The 15675-nt window shown below is 38.3% G+C and overlaps 1 protein-coding gene across 1 annotated transcript in view; it reads left to right on the top strand.

Moving 5' to 3' along the window:
- MYO3A (myosin IIIA) overlaps positions 1-15675 on the top strand; it is a 170083-nt gene that overhangs the window by 118845 nt on the left and 35563 nt on the right. The window contains exons 21-26 of the mRNA XM_027559932.1: positions 740-893; positions 2247-2335; positions 4244-4373; positions 9015-9094; positions 9547-9624; positions 13400-13605. Of these exons, the coding sequence (XP_027415733.1) occupies positions 740-893; positions 2247-2335; positions 4244-4373; positions 9015-9094; positions 9547-9624; positions 13400-13605 (737 nt within the window). The remainder of the gene's footprint in view (positions 1-739; positions 894-2246; positions 2336-4243; positions 4374-9014; positions 9095-9546; positions 9625-13399; positions 13606-15675) is intronic.

Genomic DNA, 15675 nt, shown 5'->3' with positions numbered 1-15675 from the left:
TCCGAAGGACAGGTGGCTAGTTAAGTGGCAGAGCCCAGATGGGAACCTGCATGTTCTTGGTTCTTCATCCATCAGTGGCTCCTGTGACCCACAGTTGTTCATCCCAAATAATGCAAATGTCATCATGATTGAAAAGTGATGTTCTTGAGAGATTGCTTAAGTTAGATAAAAGGCTGAAATTGGGGGAAATGTGACCCTAAGATATACCTAATTAATATTCTGTCAATTCTTGAGGACTTCCCTGGTGGTTCAGCGTTTGGGACTTTGCCTTCCAATGCAGGAGGTGCCAGTTCCATTCCTGATCAGGGAGCCAAGATCCCATGTGCTTCACAGCCAAAAAACCAAAACATAAAAGCAAGCAATATTGTAGCAAATTCAATAAAGACTTTAAGAAACAGTTCACGTCAAAAAAAAATTAACAGAAGAAATTATGTAACATAATTTTATTACAGCTCACTAGCAACATAGTCCCCCATGTCTGGAAAGCTTGAGATTCTAATAGAGGGAATTCTAATACATGGAATAGAAACTTTTTATGGCTACCCTGAATATCAACAGTGCTGACTTTAATGAATTAGCACATCTGGAGAGAGAGAAATAAAATGATACCCTCAGTTTAAGGGCAAGGTCATAGGGAGCAATTTTTTATATGTAGAGCAGAATTTTAGGTAATTTCTGCCAGTTTACATATTGTTCACAAAATTTTAAGTATTTCTATGCCTGTCATGTCCCATTATAGAATGAATACCTAAATGAAGACATTGATGCTAGAGTTATTGAATATGAAGATAACCGGCCTCTCCTAGACATGTTTCTGCAGAAGCCAATGGGTTTACTGTCCCTCCTTGATGAAGAAAGTAGATTTCCCAAGGCCACAGACCAAACTCTTGTAGGTGGGTTTTAAATTCAGTATGTCTAAATAGTTTTCAGGTAATGCAGTCATGTAATTATGAATGTTTTTTTTTTATTATTTTTAAAGTTAGTAGAATATTGCTGTGACAAAGACTGGACATGTAACTTTAAAGAAGAGGCTTTTGATCTAGTACCTGGACCAGTGAATGTTTATAATAGGGTGAAATATTTAGTGATAAACAAATTTCCATATTCAACTTCACCTTATATTATGCTAGAGCCCTGACTATAGGATTTTATGTTAGAAATGACCCTAGAGATCATCCAGCCCAAAGTTAGAAATGGAAGGGCAGGGCGAAAGGACAGCTCTCAGAATGGAAAAGAGATAGATGGAAAAGAAAATAACCCCAAAGTTGTGGGGAAATCATTTCATACTAGTCACTTGATTTTGATGTTAAAATGTACCTTCCATGACATGAAATAACAGAGATCTTGTGTTGGTAAAATTATTGTAGAACTTCCTTTATGATCCTATTGTGTTTCCTTTGTAATCAATAATAACCTATAGCTCCTCTTAGAGAAAAGAGAGACAAAATACCAAATGTCTAGGCTCATGGTTTCACATCCAGTTGTGTTTCACAAAGCTCTCTGGACAATCTCAAGTACTTGGTTTTTTCTTTCCTCTGTTTTTAGAGTGTGGTCTCTAGACCGGGGACATCAGCATCCCCCTTGGGAACTTGCTAGAAATGTTAATTCTTGGATCCCACTCCAAGACCTATTGAGTCAGAAGCTCTGGAGGTGGGACCCAGCAGTCTATTTTAACAAACCCTCCAGGTGATTCTGATGCTTGGCAAGGTTTGAGTACTGCTGCTCTGCAGTAGCGGAGAAGGCAATGGCACCCCACTCCAGTACTCTTGCCTGGAAAATCCATGGACGGAGGAGCCCGGTGGGCTGCAGTCCATGGGGTCGCTAAGAGTCGGAGACGACTGAGCGACTTCACTTTCACTTTTCACTTTCATGCATTGGAGAAGGAAATGGCAGCCCACTCCAGTGTTCTTGCCTGGAGAATCCCAGGGACGGGGGAGCCTGGTGGGCTGCCGTCTATGGGGTCGCACAGAGTCAGACACGACTGAAGCGACTTAGCAGCAGCAGCAGCAGCTGTGCAATAGTACCATTCCATTACTGTAATCGTAATGGAATGGTAAAATTCATGATCTCGAGTTTTACCTTACCATTTATAATTATATTACAAATCTACATGTAGTAGTTATATAGAATTTTCAGTTTTTTCACGGCACATTTTCCATTTTATGGTGAAAGAGAAGATTCTATCAATCAGTATTTTTTGAGACATTCCAACATGCTTAATCTTGGAGTTAAATTTTTTTCTACAGAAAAATTTGAAGGTAATCTGAAATCACAATACTTCTGGAGACCTAAAAGAATGGAGCTTAGTTTTGGAATTCACCATTATGCAGGAAAGGTAAGAACTCTGAAGCACTATAACTGAGGTTCTCTTTAGTCTTTTGTTGAATAATAAAGCTATGAAAATTTTGGCCCCAAATATTTACAGATAGTTATAATGAGATAAAGAGTCCATCTTTCTGATCCTAAGATCTGGCTTGGGCTGCAGTTGGCTGGCAGTTTTCCCTTCTTTTAATGATAACTGGGAACCTTTTATATAAATTGCCTTCTTCAGACTTGAGATGCTTCTCTGTCCACTGCAGCCTTTGTCTCTCCTCCTTCCCAACAAGAGAAGGTACCAGGCAGAAGGTATGGCCAGATAACTGAGCTGATTAATTAGATAGGATTAGCTTATGGACTGGCATGCAGTTAGAGGAAGCAATGTTTATGCACTGACGGATACACTTTCCTATACCAGAGCAAACCTCAGATATGTTGTCCTGCGCCCAGAAGATGGTTTCCATTCCTTCTGTAGAGAATAACAGATCTTTCACTCACAATGATGTTATAAATATTGGAGGACTAAGAAGATATTCAAATCAAGAAGGGGAATTCATAGAAATACATAAACAAATAGAATCACGGCTAGAACCCTAAGAATTCTAGTCTAACAGAACTTCTGTGTCAGTCAACGTTCCAGACTTTTGTCATTGAAAGCAAAATCTACCTTAAATATTTTAGTTATAACCTTTCTCATGATTTTCAGCACACGATTTTATAAATAAGTCTCCTTTAAAACAATCATTAAAGATTTCCTATGATTTTATCCAGTTGTTTTTAACTATATTAGTCTTCTGGGCTGCCATAACAAAAATACCTCTGGCTGGGTGTCCTAAACAATAGAAATTGTATTTGCTCACAGTTCTGGAGACTAGAAGTCCAAGATCAAGGGGCCAGCAGATCTGGTATCTTGTGAGGCCTCTCTTCCTGGTTTGCAGGTGGCTGCCTTCTCTCTCTGTTTCATATAGCCTTTTTTCTACGTACATGTAAGGAAGAGAAAGAGATCTCCTGTGTAGATATCCTCCTTTTATTATAAGAACACCAGTCTTGTGGGCTTAGGGCATCACCTTTAAACCTCTTTTAACCCTCCTTACCTTCTAAAGACCTTGTATCCAAATATAGTCATATTGGGGGTTAGATTTGCAACATACTAATTTTGGAGGGATGAAATTCACCCCATAAAAACAACCACATTGAACCACCCTACCAAAATCTTGGGGTTACATTGATCTTTAAAAATCTTAACATTATTTAGAAGTGCCAGAAACACTAAACACCCACAGTATATGTAGTCCCTGCTACTGTGGAGCAAATTCTATAAAGGCCTTTTCACTGCAGGCAAATCAATTATCATAGAAATGAGAATACCTTTCTGGCCCCAACCCTCCAAATAGAGGTGGGAAACACACAACATTTCCACTATAATAAGTGGGAGGAATCAACCCTTTTTGATCATTTCCACCCAAATAAAATCAGTGAGGCACAAATTTGTCTCTGAAAAGAGATAGTGTAAACCTGAAGAGGTTCACATTTCTAAAGTTGTAAAGGATTACCATTATAAATCTTTGTGTAGCTGTCACTCAGCACTGAGTAAGCTGTCTATATGTATCTATTAATGTGGGCTTCCCAAGTGGCTCAGATGGTAAAGAGACCGCCTGCAATGCAGGAGACCCGAGTTCAATCCCTGGGTTGGGAAGATCCCCTGGAGAAGGGAATGGCAACCCACTCCAGTATTCTTGCCTGGAGAATCCCATGGACAGAGGAGCCTGGCAGGCTACCATCCATGCGGTCACAAAGCGTCGGACACAACTTGAGTGACTAACACTTCTACACTTTCACATCTATTGATAATGATAATGATGATGGTAGTGAGGACAACGGTGATAACATTGATTGTGACAGTGTTTGTAATGTACTTTATCAACAGGTCATCTATAATGCAAGTGGGTTCTTGGCTAAAAATAGAGACACTCTTCCCACTGATATTGTGCTCCTTTTGAGGTCATCAGAAAACAGTGTAATTCAACAACTAGTCACCCATCCTCTGACAAGAACAGGTAAGCTGAGGCAATTTCCTTCCATTTTTTTGTATGTGTGGGTTGGGTTTTAGTTTTATAAGAAGCTAGGTTTCCAGTAAAGTGTTTGAAGCGCTCACCAGAAAGTTTGGTGGTGTTTGAGCTTCTCATTAGAAGAGTACAGTCACCCCCAGAGAGTTTAGAATTATCTGCTGTGTCAGGAGTGGGCAGCATGGGATGATGCTTCGAGATTCCACAAGTTTAGTGAGTTCTGCCTTATTGATTAAAAAGTCACATGCTTTTGTTCCAACCAACTATATAATCTTTGCATTTGCTTTTAAGTACAAAAAGTGTAATTCGGTTTGTTTTTCTTTATTGGAGTTTAACATTATTCTCTGCACTTCATTTTTTATAGTTTGAGTTCTAGTTGAGATATAATTCAACTATGGTTTATAGTTGAGGCATAACTGACATAGAATAAGCAGCACATACTTAGACAGTAAAATTTGATGAGGCCTTGACATACATAGACTCCTGTAAAACCATCACCACAGGTAATAGTGAACAAGTTCATTATCCCCAAATGCTGTTTCCTCTTGAGTCTTTATTGTCCTTCATTCCAGTCCTTCATGCCCCTATCCAATTGTTTCAGCATCATTTGTTAAAAAGATTATTCTTTTCCCTAATGCATTGCTTGGGCATCCTTGGAGAGATAGAGAAGGAAAGAGAGACTGTTTATTTCTGGGCTGTATTGTGTATCACTGATATTTGTCTGTCTTTATGCCAATAATACACCTCTTGATTGCTGTAGCTTTATTAAAATTTTTGAAATCAGGTAATATAAGTTACCCAGCTTTGTTCTTCTTTTCCAGAGTTGTTCAGGTGTGATTATAATTCCTTTGCCTTTCCATGTAAATTTAAAATGGAGTTTGTCAATTTCTACCCAAAATGCTGGTGAAGCTTTGATTGGATTGCCCTGAAGCCATAGATGAGTTTGGGGATATCTGCTATCTTCATAATATTGAGTCCTCCAATCAGGGAGCACAATATGCTTATTTTTCAAGTCTTCCTTAATTTCTGTCAGCAACATTTTGTAGTTGTCAGTGTACAAGTCTTGCATGTTTTCTGTCAAATTATCTGCTATTATATCACATTCTATGCTCTAATAAATGGTGCTTTTTAGTTCAAATTTTGTATGTTCCTAGTATATGGAAATTGGGGGCAGGAGGAGAAGGGGACGACAGAGGATGAGATGGCTGGATGGCATCACTGACTCGATGGACGTGAGTCTGAGTGAACCTCGGGAGTTGGTGATGGACAGGGAGACCTGGCGTGCTGCGATTCATGGGGTTGCAAGGAGTCGGACACGACTGAGTGACTGAACTGAACTGAGTATATGGAAATCCATTTGATTTTTGTGTATTGATCTTTTGCCCTGCAGTGTTGCTAAACTCATGTTAGAGTAGCTTTTTTTGTAAATTTCATAGGTTCTCTACATAGATGGTGATGTCATCTGGGACTAAAGTGTTTGCCCTTTCTTTTTCATTCTTTTTATGTTGTGTTTCTTCATATTGCCTGGTTCCACTGCCCAGAATCACAGATGCAATGTTGAATACAAGTAGTAAAAGTGAACATTCTTGGCTTATTCCTGATCGTGGAGGAAGCCATCAGATTTTCCCCATTAACTATGATATGTTAGCTATATGTTTTTCATAAATGACCTTAATCAGGAGGAAGTTGCTTTCTGTTTCTAGTTTGCTAAGTTTTTATCAAGCATGCATGTTTGAATTTTGTCAAATGCATTTTCTGCATCTACTGAGATGATTATTTGTTTTTACTTTGTTTTGTTTTTGAAATTTATAAAAATGGTGAGTTGCATATATTGGGTTTTGAACATTACACTAACTTTAATTCCTGGGAAAATCTTGACATGGTCATGATGCATTTGACTATATATTGCCAGATTCAATTTGCTAACCTTTTGTTAAGAATTTTTGCATCTATGTTCATGAAGAATATTGGACTGTAGTTTTCTTATAATGTTTTTTTCTGATTTTGGAATCAGAGTAATGCTGGTCTCATAGAATGAATTGAGAAATAATGCTTCCTCTTCAATTTTCAGGAAAAATAGGGTGAATATTAGTGAGTTGCTCAGTTGTGTCTGACTCTTTGCAACCTCATGGACTATACAGTCCATGGAATTCTCCAGGCCAGCATACTGGAGTAGGTAGCCTTTCTCTTCTCCAGGGCATCTTCCCAACCCAGGAATCAAACCCTGGTCTCCCGAATTGCAGACAGATTCTTTACCAGCTGAGCCACAAGGGAAGCCCAAGAATACTGGAGTGGGTAGCCTATCCCTTCTCCAGCGGAACTTCCCAACTCAGGAATCGAACCGGGTCTCCTGCACTGCAGGCAGATTCTTTACCAACTGAGCTATGAGGGAAGCCCCCAGGGTGAATATTATTTGTTTCTAAATGACTTTGTAGAATTCATCAGGGATGTCATCTGAACCCGAAGGGTTTTTGTGTGTATGTACATGACAAGGCTTTTAACTGCAGATTCAGTCTTTTGATAAATACAAAGCTATTCAAGTTATTTTAATTTTGAATTCGCTTTAGAGTAGTTTTATCTTTTAAGAAAAATTTCTGTTTAATCTGTGCTGTCAAATTTATTGACATAAAGTTGATAATAATCTCTTATTATCCTTTTGATATTTGTAGATCATGAGGTTATATCTGTTCTCTCATTCCTGATATAAATAACTTGTGTCCTCTCTCATTTTATTTTTGATAGATTTTCTAGAGATTTACCAATTTTATTGATATTCTTGAAGAACCAACTTATAGTTTCATTGATTTTACCTATTGAATTTTTCATTTTATTTTATTGATTTCTTTTTTTTTTTTTTGCTTTTGTCTTATTGTTTTTTTCTTTTTCGTTTGGGGTTTATTTTGTCTTCAAATTTCTAATGTGAAAACTTAAGTCATTGATTTAAGAAAATGTCTTCTTTTCAAATATAAGGCTTTTTAAAAATTTATTTATTTTAATTGGAGGCTAATTACTTTACAATATTGTAGTGGTTTTTGCGATACACTGACATGAATCAGCCCTGGGTGTACATGGGTCCCCCATCCTGAACCCCCCTCAAATATAGATTTTTAAAAGCAATTAATCTATCCTAATTAATGTGCTCTTCTCACTTTGTATATTCATCATGCTTCCAAGAAATCTCTAAGTAGGTGGTCATTTTTTCCCTAAGTAAATTTTCTTTTCCAAAACTTTCCCTGGTAATCGTAAACAAAAACAAAACAAAAAAACCCACTAAGCATAATTCCCAAAGCTGCCCCTCTGACAATGCTTGGTCCACTCACCTGTGTCCAGAAGAGTCTCATTTCAAGAGTCACCTGTGCAGAGACAGTTTCAGCCCAGCAGAAAAGCCACGCTGTCACCCCAGAGCTTTTCCTGAAGTGATGAGGGGAGGGGAATGAGACCAGAGCAGTGACACCGCCAGCCACAGCCCAGGCAGGGTTCCTTCCTGCACCCTTAGCTCAGAGCCAACCTTCCACAGCCACCAAAAGACAAAAAAAAAGGCGAAAAATTTGCCAAAACACAGCCTGTACTTATCGCCTAAAAGGACAAAATTAACAGTCTTCCTGAAGTGACACTGAATTCTGGAGATATTTCAGACACTTCTCCTAGGATGATACACTCATGGATCGTAGGTTGGTTGGTGTACTGTGCTTGGTGGGGGCAGTGGGAAGGGTGCGGAAGGAGTGAAAAACAGCTAACATTTCTAGGCACCCACCTCACACCAGACCCACTGTCATGCCGTCAAAATCCCATGAGGTGGGCTTTATCATCCCCATTTTATGGACTCACACTTTGACTCGGAGACCAAGTAAATAATCCACAATTTAAGCACTACAGCTGGAACGTAAACTCAGGTCTTCCTGGCTTCAGAGGACATAATATTTTCACGACACCACGAGTTTTCATAACCTCGTCTGTGTACAGTTATATAGCCCAGCACCAGGCACATATTTCTGAATGTTAGGTTGAAAATGTCCTTTGCTTTCAACCATGTTTGATTTGCATATAATTACTTCATGTGAATTAATGATCCATATGATTTTTAAGGTCCATTCTAAAGCTGACGTTTGCATTAAGGAAAAGCTCAGGGGATTTCTCTAGCAGTCCAGTAGTTAAGACTTTGCCTCCCAAAGCACGGGCTGCAGGTTTGATCCCTGATCGGGGAGCTAAGATCCCAGGTCCCTCGTGGTCAAGAAACCAAAACATAACATAGAAGCAATATTGTAACAAAGTCAATAAGGACTTTCCACATAAAAAAAAAATCTTAAGAAAATCTCAGGTGCTATTTAAAGCACACACACAAAGAAGCAGATTGCTTCCTTTGTCTTAATCACCCCATATCTTGTAGCAGGTAAAAGGAAATCTAACACTTACCTCTACTTTTTATGTTTTTTAAGCTGGAAGTTTTACTTTTTTTCTGAATTTAACACTAGCTATATATTTTCGAATAATATTATTTAATTTCTAAGTGTCTCAATGACTAGTTAACCAAGCATGCATATTGTGGGAAGGGCAATTCTTATTTTAACTTTCAAGTGGAGGAAACCTTGTAGCCGTTAAAGATTCTAAAGAATTTTCTCTACATTCCCATAGGTAATCTGCCACATTCTCAAACTAAAAACATAATAAACTATCAAATGAAGACTTCAGAAAAATCAATCAACCTGACAAAGGTAAGAAAATGTTTTACATGGCAGTAAGTCTAAGAACCTAACCTCCTCATACAACGGCAGTATCTGTATGAGAAGGCTAAACAGCCTTTCCCTTCATTTTCTCTTTTTGATCTTTCTTTTCTACTTCAACAGATATTGTTATGTTCATATTACTGCTTGTCACTTAAATAGTCATGCATTTCTGATATAGTCCAAACTCCTCTTTTATAATTGGTTTTAATGTTACTCCAAGACCAACTAAATATGTATTAGCTAAAGTCAGAGATACTCACATCCCATGGAAAACTGATTAAAATCCCAATGAGACTGACAAAACAATTACTTTAAAGTAAAAATTCAGTGTTTTGTCATTTTATGTATGTGAAAGGGTAGACTAATGAAGGTTCCATGTGCTCCCTGTAGATCGTAAAGTACAACAGATGCTGAAGCATCACTGTCTTTCTTGGTCTTAGGGTGAGACTGGAGAAGCCACTCGTCATGCCAGAGAAACGACCAACATGAAAACACAAACAGTTGCATCCTATTTTAGAGTAAGAGGTGACATTATGATATGTTGTGCTTAAGCATGTTATTTATTCTAAATTATAGTTGCCAGTTAAAAGTAAGTAACAAATATCAGAATGCTATTAGCAAAGAAGAATTTTTGTTGTATTTCATTTACTATCTGTTAGATATAGGATATATTAGGTATTGTCAAAAACCTATGGATTGGTTTACTTTGGTATTTTATCAATAAAATTATTGTATATTAGATCAGTCTTAAGGGAGGTCCACGGCAAGAGGAGAAGGGGACGACAGAGGATGAGATGGCTGGATGGCATCACTGACTCGATGGACATGAGTCTGAGTGAACTCCGGGAGTTGGTGATGGACAGGGAGGCCTGGCGTGCTGCGATTCATGGGGTCGCAAAGAGTCGGACACGACTGAGCGACTGATCTGATCTGATCTGATAGCTTGGTTACAATTTTTGCATAGAACCAAGCACATTTTCACTAGAATAAAGCCTAAAAAGGTTTATCATTCAATGATATGATAACCATCAATCCTTCTTCAAGATCTGAATGATCTTAGGGTGGACAGACATATGGGACAGGGTCAAGCATTCATCTCCATCAATACCTCCCTTTACCTGGATGAGCTGAAAACCTCAAGAGAAAAATAGAGCCAGTGTAGACATGGGGCAAAGAGCAGGGACACCAAGGAAACACAGTAACGTGCCACGGAAGTGATTCACTGTGACCTCAGCGTGGAATCAAGGTGACTTTTCTTCCTGGGACAAGATGGGAGATAGCAAAGAAAAGAAGCCCTTTGTTCTCTCTGTGTGCTGGAGAACCTGCCCTGCCTTCATTACTGGTTCCTGGTCTTGTTTATATCTTCTGATGAAATGGTAATTAACCAGGCAATGAAAATGAATAAGATACCACCTAAAACTTAGAAATTATTGATTCCATGTAACATGGAGGGAGAGGAGGAAATTGGGTTAAATTTACTCTGTGTTCAGTGAATAAATCCAGTTCTCAACAGAGTCATGAAATACTTTTAAAAATAACTAGCTAGCTTTAATAAATATTTTTTCAGGTCCTAACCTTGTAGCAGACTGTGTGTGCTTAATCACCTTTGAGTATCATCTCATGCATTTATATGCTGAGTATTTCATTTGCTTCAGGTACATCCACCTTAGAGCAGGCTCCAGCACAGCTGAATGAGAGTATTTACAGCCAGATTATTTCTTTTGCTTTAAGTGAGTTATGCAAGGCCATTATCATACCACTGTTGCATCAAACACTGTGTGTATGTTAAACCATTCATTCATAAAGTTGTTTTGTACCTCAGGCTGCAGTGAAAATGGATATATTCCATATAGTATGTAACATATTTTAAGTATGTAACATATGTATGTTTTCCATACAGTATGTAACATATTTTCAGTTATTTTTCATTCTGCAGAGAATGAACATAATGTAGCACTCTGCCTTGGTCCCTAAGAAACTCCGATGCCAAAGTTTCAGGGAGCTCTTGCTCAGAATGCCAGCAGACACGTCCATCACACTTGTATCTCTAGTGCCTGAAAGATGTGGGACTAAAGTGATCATGACTCAGTTTAGAGAGTGAGTCACTTTCATTACTCACTTTCATTACAGAGAAATGTAATGAAAAGGCCCCCACAGTGTCAGAGCCCAGCTGTTTGAAGAAACTCACAATTGGGTCTCAGTGCCCATGAGAAAGCCATGCAAATCCAGTGCTTTGTCAGTTGCCCACTTCTAGGATTTAGTTTGCACTGGCTTCATCACCCAGGCTTGAAAAGTCCATCAGTAAAGGAGATTCAGCTAGCAACAGCTGTCTCTCTCCATATATTCAACGGTTGTGATTCTGGTCTTTGACATACTGGAGTTGATGTTTATTTTTTTTTTTTTTACCATCTTAACATTTTTAAGTGTCCAGTTCAATAGTGTTAAGTACATTCGCTTTGTTGGGCCACCATCCATCCCCGTAACTCTTTTCATCTTGTAAATCTGACAATACCTATAACTTTCCATTCTCCCCTGCTCTAGCCCCTGGCAAACCTAATTCTATTTTCTGTCTTTCTTATTTTGACTACTCTAAGTGGAATCAGACAGTATTTGTCTTTTTGTGACCTGCTTATTTCACTCAGCATCATGTCCTTAAGATTCATCCATGTTATAGCATATTACAGAATATCTTTCCTTTTTTAAAGCTGAATAATACTCCTGTTGGTGCGTGTTGAATTTTGCTTATCCATTCGTCAGTGGCTGGACACTTGGGTTGCTTCCATGTTTTCGCTGTTGTGAATAATGCCGCTGTGAATGTGGGTGCACAGATGTTTAAAATATTCACAACCTCGAAATTGAGAGTTATGCTTTACTCAGCGGGAATTTTTAGGACTTCAAGCCTGAGAGATAGCATCTCAAGTAACCCTGAGAGAACTGCTCTGAAGAGACGAGGAGAGAGCCAGGGTATATAGAAGTTTTCCCAAAAAGGGCAGGTAGTCCGAACATCAAAAGATTATTGTTAAATAAAACCGGATATCTGAAGTTGAGGAATTTAGCTCTTTTCTGTGTATAGGAAGATGCAAGAGTCTGGGTTCACTGAAATTATTCCTTTGATATGCACTTCACCTGTCTGGGGCCAATATTCTGTTTATTCACATCTTGAATTTTCTCATGACTTACTGTAAGGAGTGGCTGCAGTATGATGGCTGCTAGATGGCAGGTGTTCTTTCCTTCCTGAGTTCCCTCAGGGCTCACCAGCTCACCATCAGTGGTGGCTGCAATTGCTAATGACTGTGTTTACTGGTATGGCAGGAAATATTCCATTTCTCACTAGTTTTCTGAGATTCCACTTTTAGTTGAACCATGATTATCCTACTGTGTTGCTGGCTATCCAGCAGTTGGCTGCTGTTTTAATAAGGTATTGCTGCAGAAGACAGTTTTCATATCTGTCTGATTAAAATATTTCTAAAATAAGAAAATCATCAAACCAGAGCAGATTAGAGTACCTAAGTACCTAATGGATTTGCTTGTTTTTATAACTGTCTTCCCTGGGGAAGGGCATGGCAACCAACTGCAGTATTCTTGCCTGGAGAATCCTTTGGACAGAGGAGCCTGGTGGGCTACAGTGCATGGAGTCTCAAAGAGTCAGCCATGGCTGAAGTGACTTAGCACACATACACATAACTGTATCTTATATATTAAAGTGCATTAACTTCTCAGTCCTTGTTTTAACCTAGGAGATGATAACTGACAAGGGCTTTGCACTTTCTTAGAAAAAAGAAAAAAAGAGCTAGACAAGGGAATTAATAGTATAAGGAGGAAACCAAATTGTGTGCCTAAATATTGTAATTTGTCAAGTTTCCCTGAGAGGATATAATTACTTCCAAACAAACTATATAAAAAATAATATTCAGGGCCTTTCCAGTCCCAAGCACCAGCCTTGAAATTAATATGTAACATTTTCATGTTAATTGAGCCTATTAATAAAAGTTGTGGTAAGAGAAAACAATATTATCTATTAATTAAAGTTGCCTTAAGAATTTACAGGAAACCTTTTAATATGTACATTCCTAGCTATTGCTTCTACATTTTTAATAGTAAATATCATAAATATAGTGTATTTTAAAAAATATACTATAAATACAATTTTATTAATGCATATGTTAATAAAAATTATATATTACTGTATAACACTCAGTTTTCAGATTTTATTCTTATAATTAAAAGAAAGATGTGCAGGCTGCTAAGTGTTTATATGCTATGCTGGGAATTTTTTTTTGTTGCAAATTACAGTATTCTCTGATGGATTTGTTATCTAAAATGGTGGTCGGCCAACCTCACTTCATCCGCTGCATCAAACCAAACAATGAACGTCAGGCAAGAAAATATGACAAAGAAAAGGTTGTGCTCCAGCTTCGCTACACGGGCATTCTGGAAACAGCAAGAATCCGAAGGCTGGGATATTCACATCGGATACTTTTTGCCAACTTTATAAAACGGTGTGTGAACTTCTTTTTAAGTTTCCTTGGACATTTTTTATAAAAATTCTTGAGAAGAATGATAGGAAACAGAAAGAAAATGACTCAGATGTTCTAGAAAGAAGGCACGAAAGTGATTGTGTATCAAAAGAGAAGGTGACTCTTAATAGGGGCTGGAACTGTCTGTTGTCAGCTGGGAGACCCAGGTAACACAGGGAAATTATCCATTGTGTACACGAAAGCAGGTAACCCACATGTTCTTGAGTTTCAAATTTCAAATTAAAATTTGACCTTATCATCACACTTTTCATTTTTCTATAGAGTTTATCTTTAACTTGCTTAACTATCAATGCTAATGCTAAGTCACTTCAGTCGTGTCCGACTCTGTGTGACCCCATAGACCCACCGGGCCCCCCGTCCCTGGGATTCTCCAGGCAAGAACACTGGAGCGGGCTGCCATTTCCTTCTCCAATGCATGAAAGTGAAAAGTGAAAGTGAAATCGCTCAGTTGTGTCTGACTCTTAGTGACACCATGGATTGCAGCCTAACAGGCTCCTCCGTCCATGGGATTTTCCAAGCAAGAGTACTGGAGTGGGGTGCCATTGCCTTCTCCGTAACTATCAATATAAATAACATTAATATAATCTTAAGTACCCTTAAACTTAAGTGACTATTTTTATACACATGGCATTGTGCTAAATATTATGGAAGACAGTGACTTTTTTTTCTTTATTGTATTGTAAGCACAATAACCAACTTTTAGTATATTAGAAATCAAAAGGAAGTTGTGATTATCTGTACTTTTTTTAAGACTCACTAGACCTTAAATGTGGCTTATGGATTTTTTAAGATGAAGTTCAACAGCTAAAAAAGCAATTATGTGCTTGGAATATACTGGAATTAACCTAATTTAGTCTTAAGAGAAGTACCATTAAACGTCAGTGACTATTTTTATACACATGGCATTGTGCTAAATACTACAGAAGACAGTGAATTTTTTTTTCTTTATTGTATTGTAAGCACAATAACCAGCTTTTAGTATATTAGAAATCAAAAGGAAGTTGTGATTATCTGTACTTTTTTTAAGACTCACTAGACCTTAAATGTGGCTTATATATTTTTTAAGATGAAGTTTAACAGCTAAAAAAGCAATTATGTACTTGGAATATACTGGAATTAACCTAATTTAGATTAATATTTTCAAAATAATATTATGTCCATTTTTTTCTTTTTTGTATGGTACCTGTTTCATAAGGTTATTTGTGATGTTAAATGTGACAGCATATTTATTTACTTTTTGGCTGTGTGCCATGGAGGAGCTTAGTTCCCCGACTGAACCCATGCTCCCTGCAGTGTAAGCATGGAGTCCTAACCACTGGACTGCCAAGGAATCTCCTTTTTTTTTTTTTTTTAAATTTCTCTACCTGTATCTAGTCTTGTGGCCCAGACAGTAAAGAATCTGCCTGCAATGCAGGAGACCCAGGTTTGATCCCTATTTGGGAAGATCCCCTGGAGAAGGGAATGGCTATCCCCATTCCAGTACTCTTGCCTGGAGAATCCCATGGACAGAGGAGCCTGGCAGGCTACAGTCCATGGGGTCGCAAAGAATCAAACATGACTGAGCGACCAACACTTTCACTTTCATATCTAGTCTGGAACAGTGAATTGTAATACTTACTTGGTCCTCAAAAATGAACAATCCAGTTAGGATTCTCAGAGCCATAGACGTGGAAAGTTAGTGAACAGTGCAGGGTAATAAATACCAAGATCCAAAGAGACGGTTTGTAGTGTTAGAGTTTAGGAAAGTGAAGGATGATCTCCACGAAGGCTGATAGAGAGAATATCAAGAATAAGTGCTGCACTGGGATCTGGTGGGAGGCATGGTTTATGAAGAAGACAGGAAGGGGCCATCTCTGGGTACAGGTTGGTGCTCCGAAAATCAGAGGGACGTGGGTGAGACTGGCTCAGCAGTGTGTGTTAGTGAAGTGACAGGAATGATAAAGATGAGATCAAAGGGGAAGACTGGTCAGGTTAATGTTATGAAGAGAGAGCCCTGAATGCTAGACTAAACCAGTAGTTTCAAAACTATCC

This window comes from Bos indicus x Bos taurus, chromosome 13, assembly GCF_003369695.1.
Source record: "Bos indicus x Bos taurus breed Angus x Brahman F1 hybrid chromosome 13, Bos_hybrid_MaternalHap_v2.0, whole genome shotgun sequence".
NCBI classification, from domain to species: Eukaryota; Metazoa; Chordata; class Mammalia; order Artiodactyla; family Bovidae; genus Bos; species Bos indicus x Bos taurus.
The sequence above is the reverse complement of the archived record's forward strand: the minus strand, read 5'-3'. Positions and strand labels throughout refer to the sequence as shown.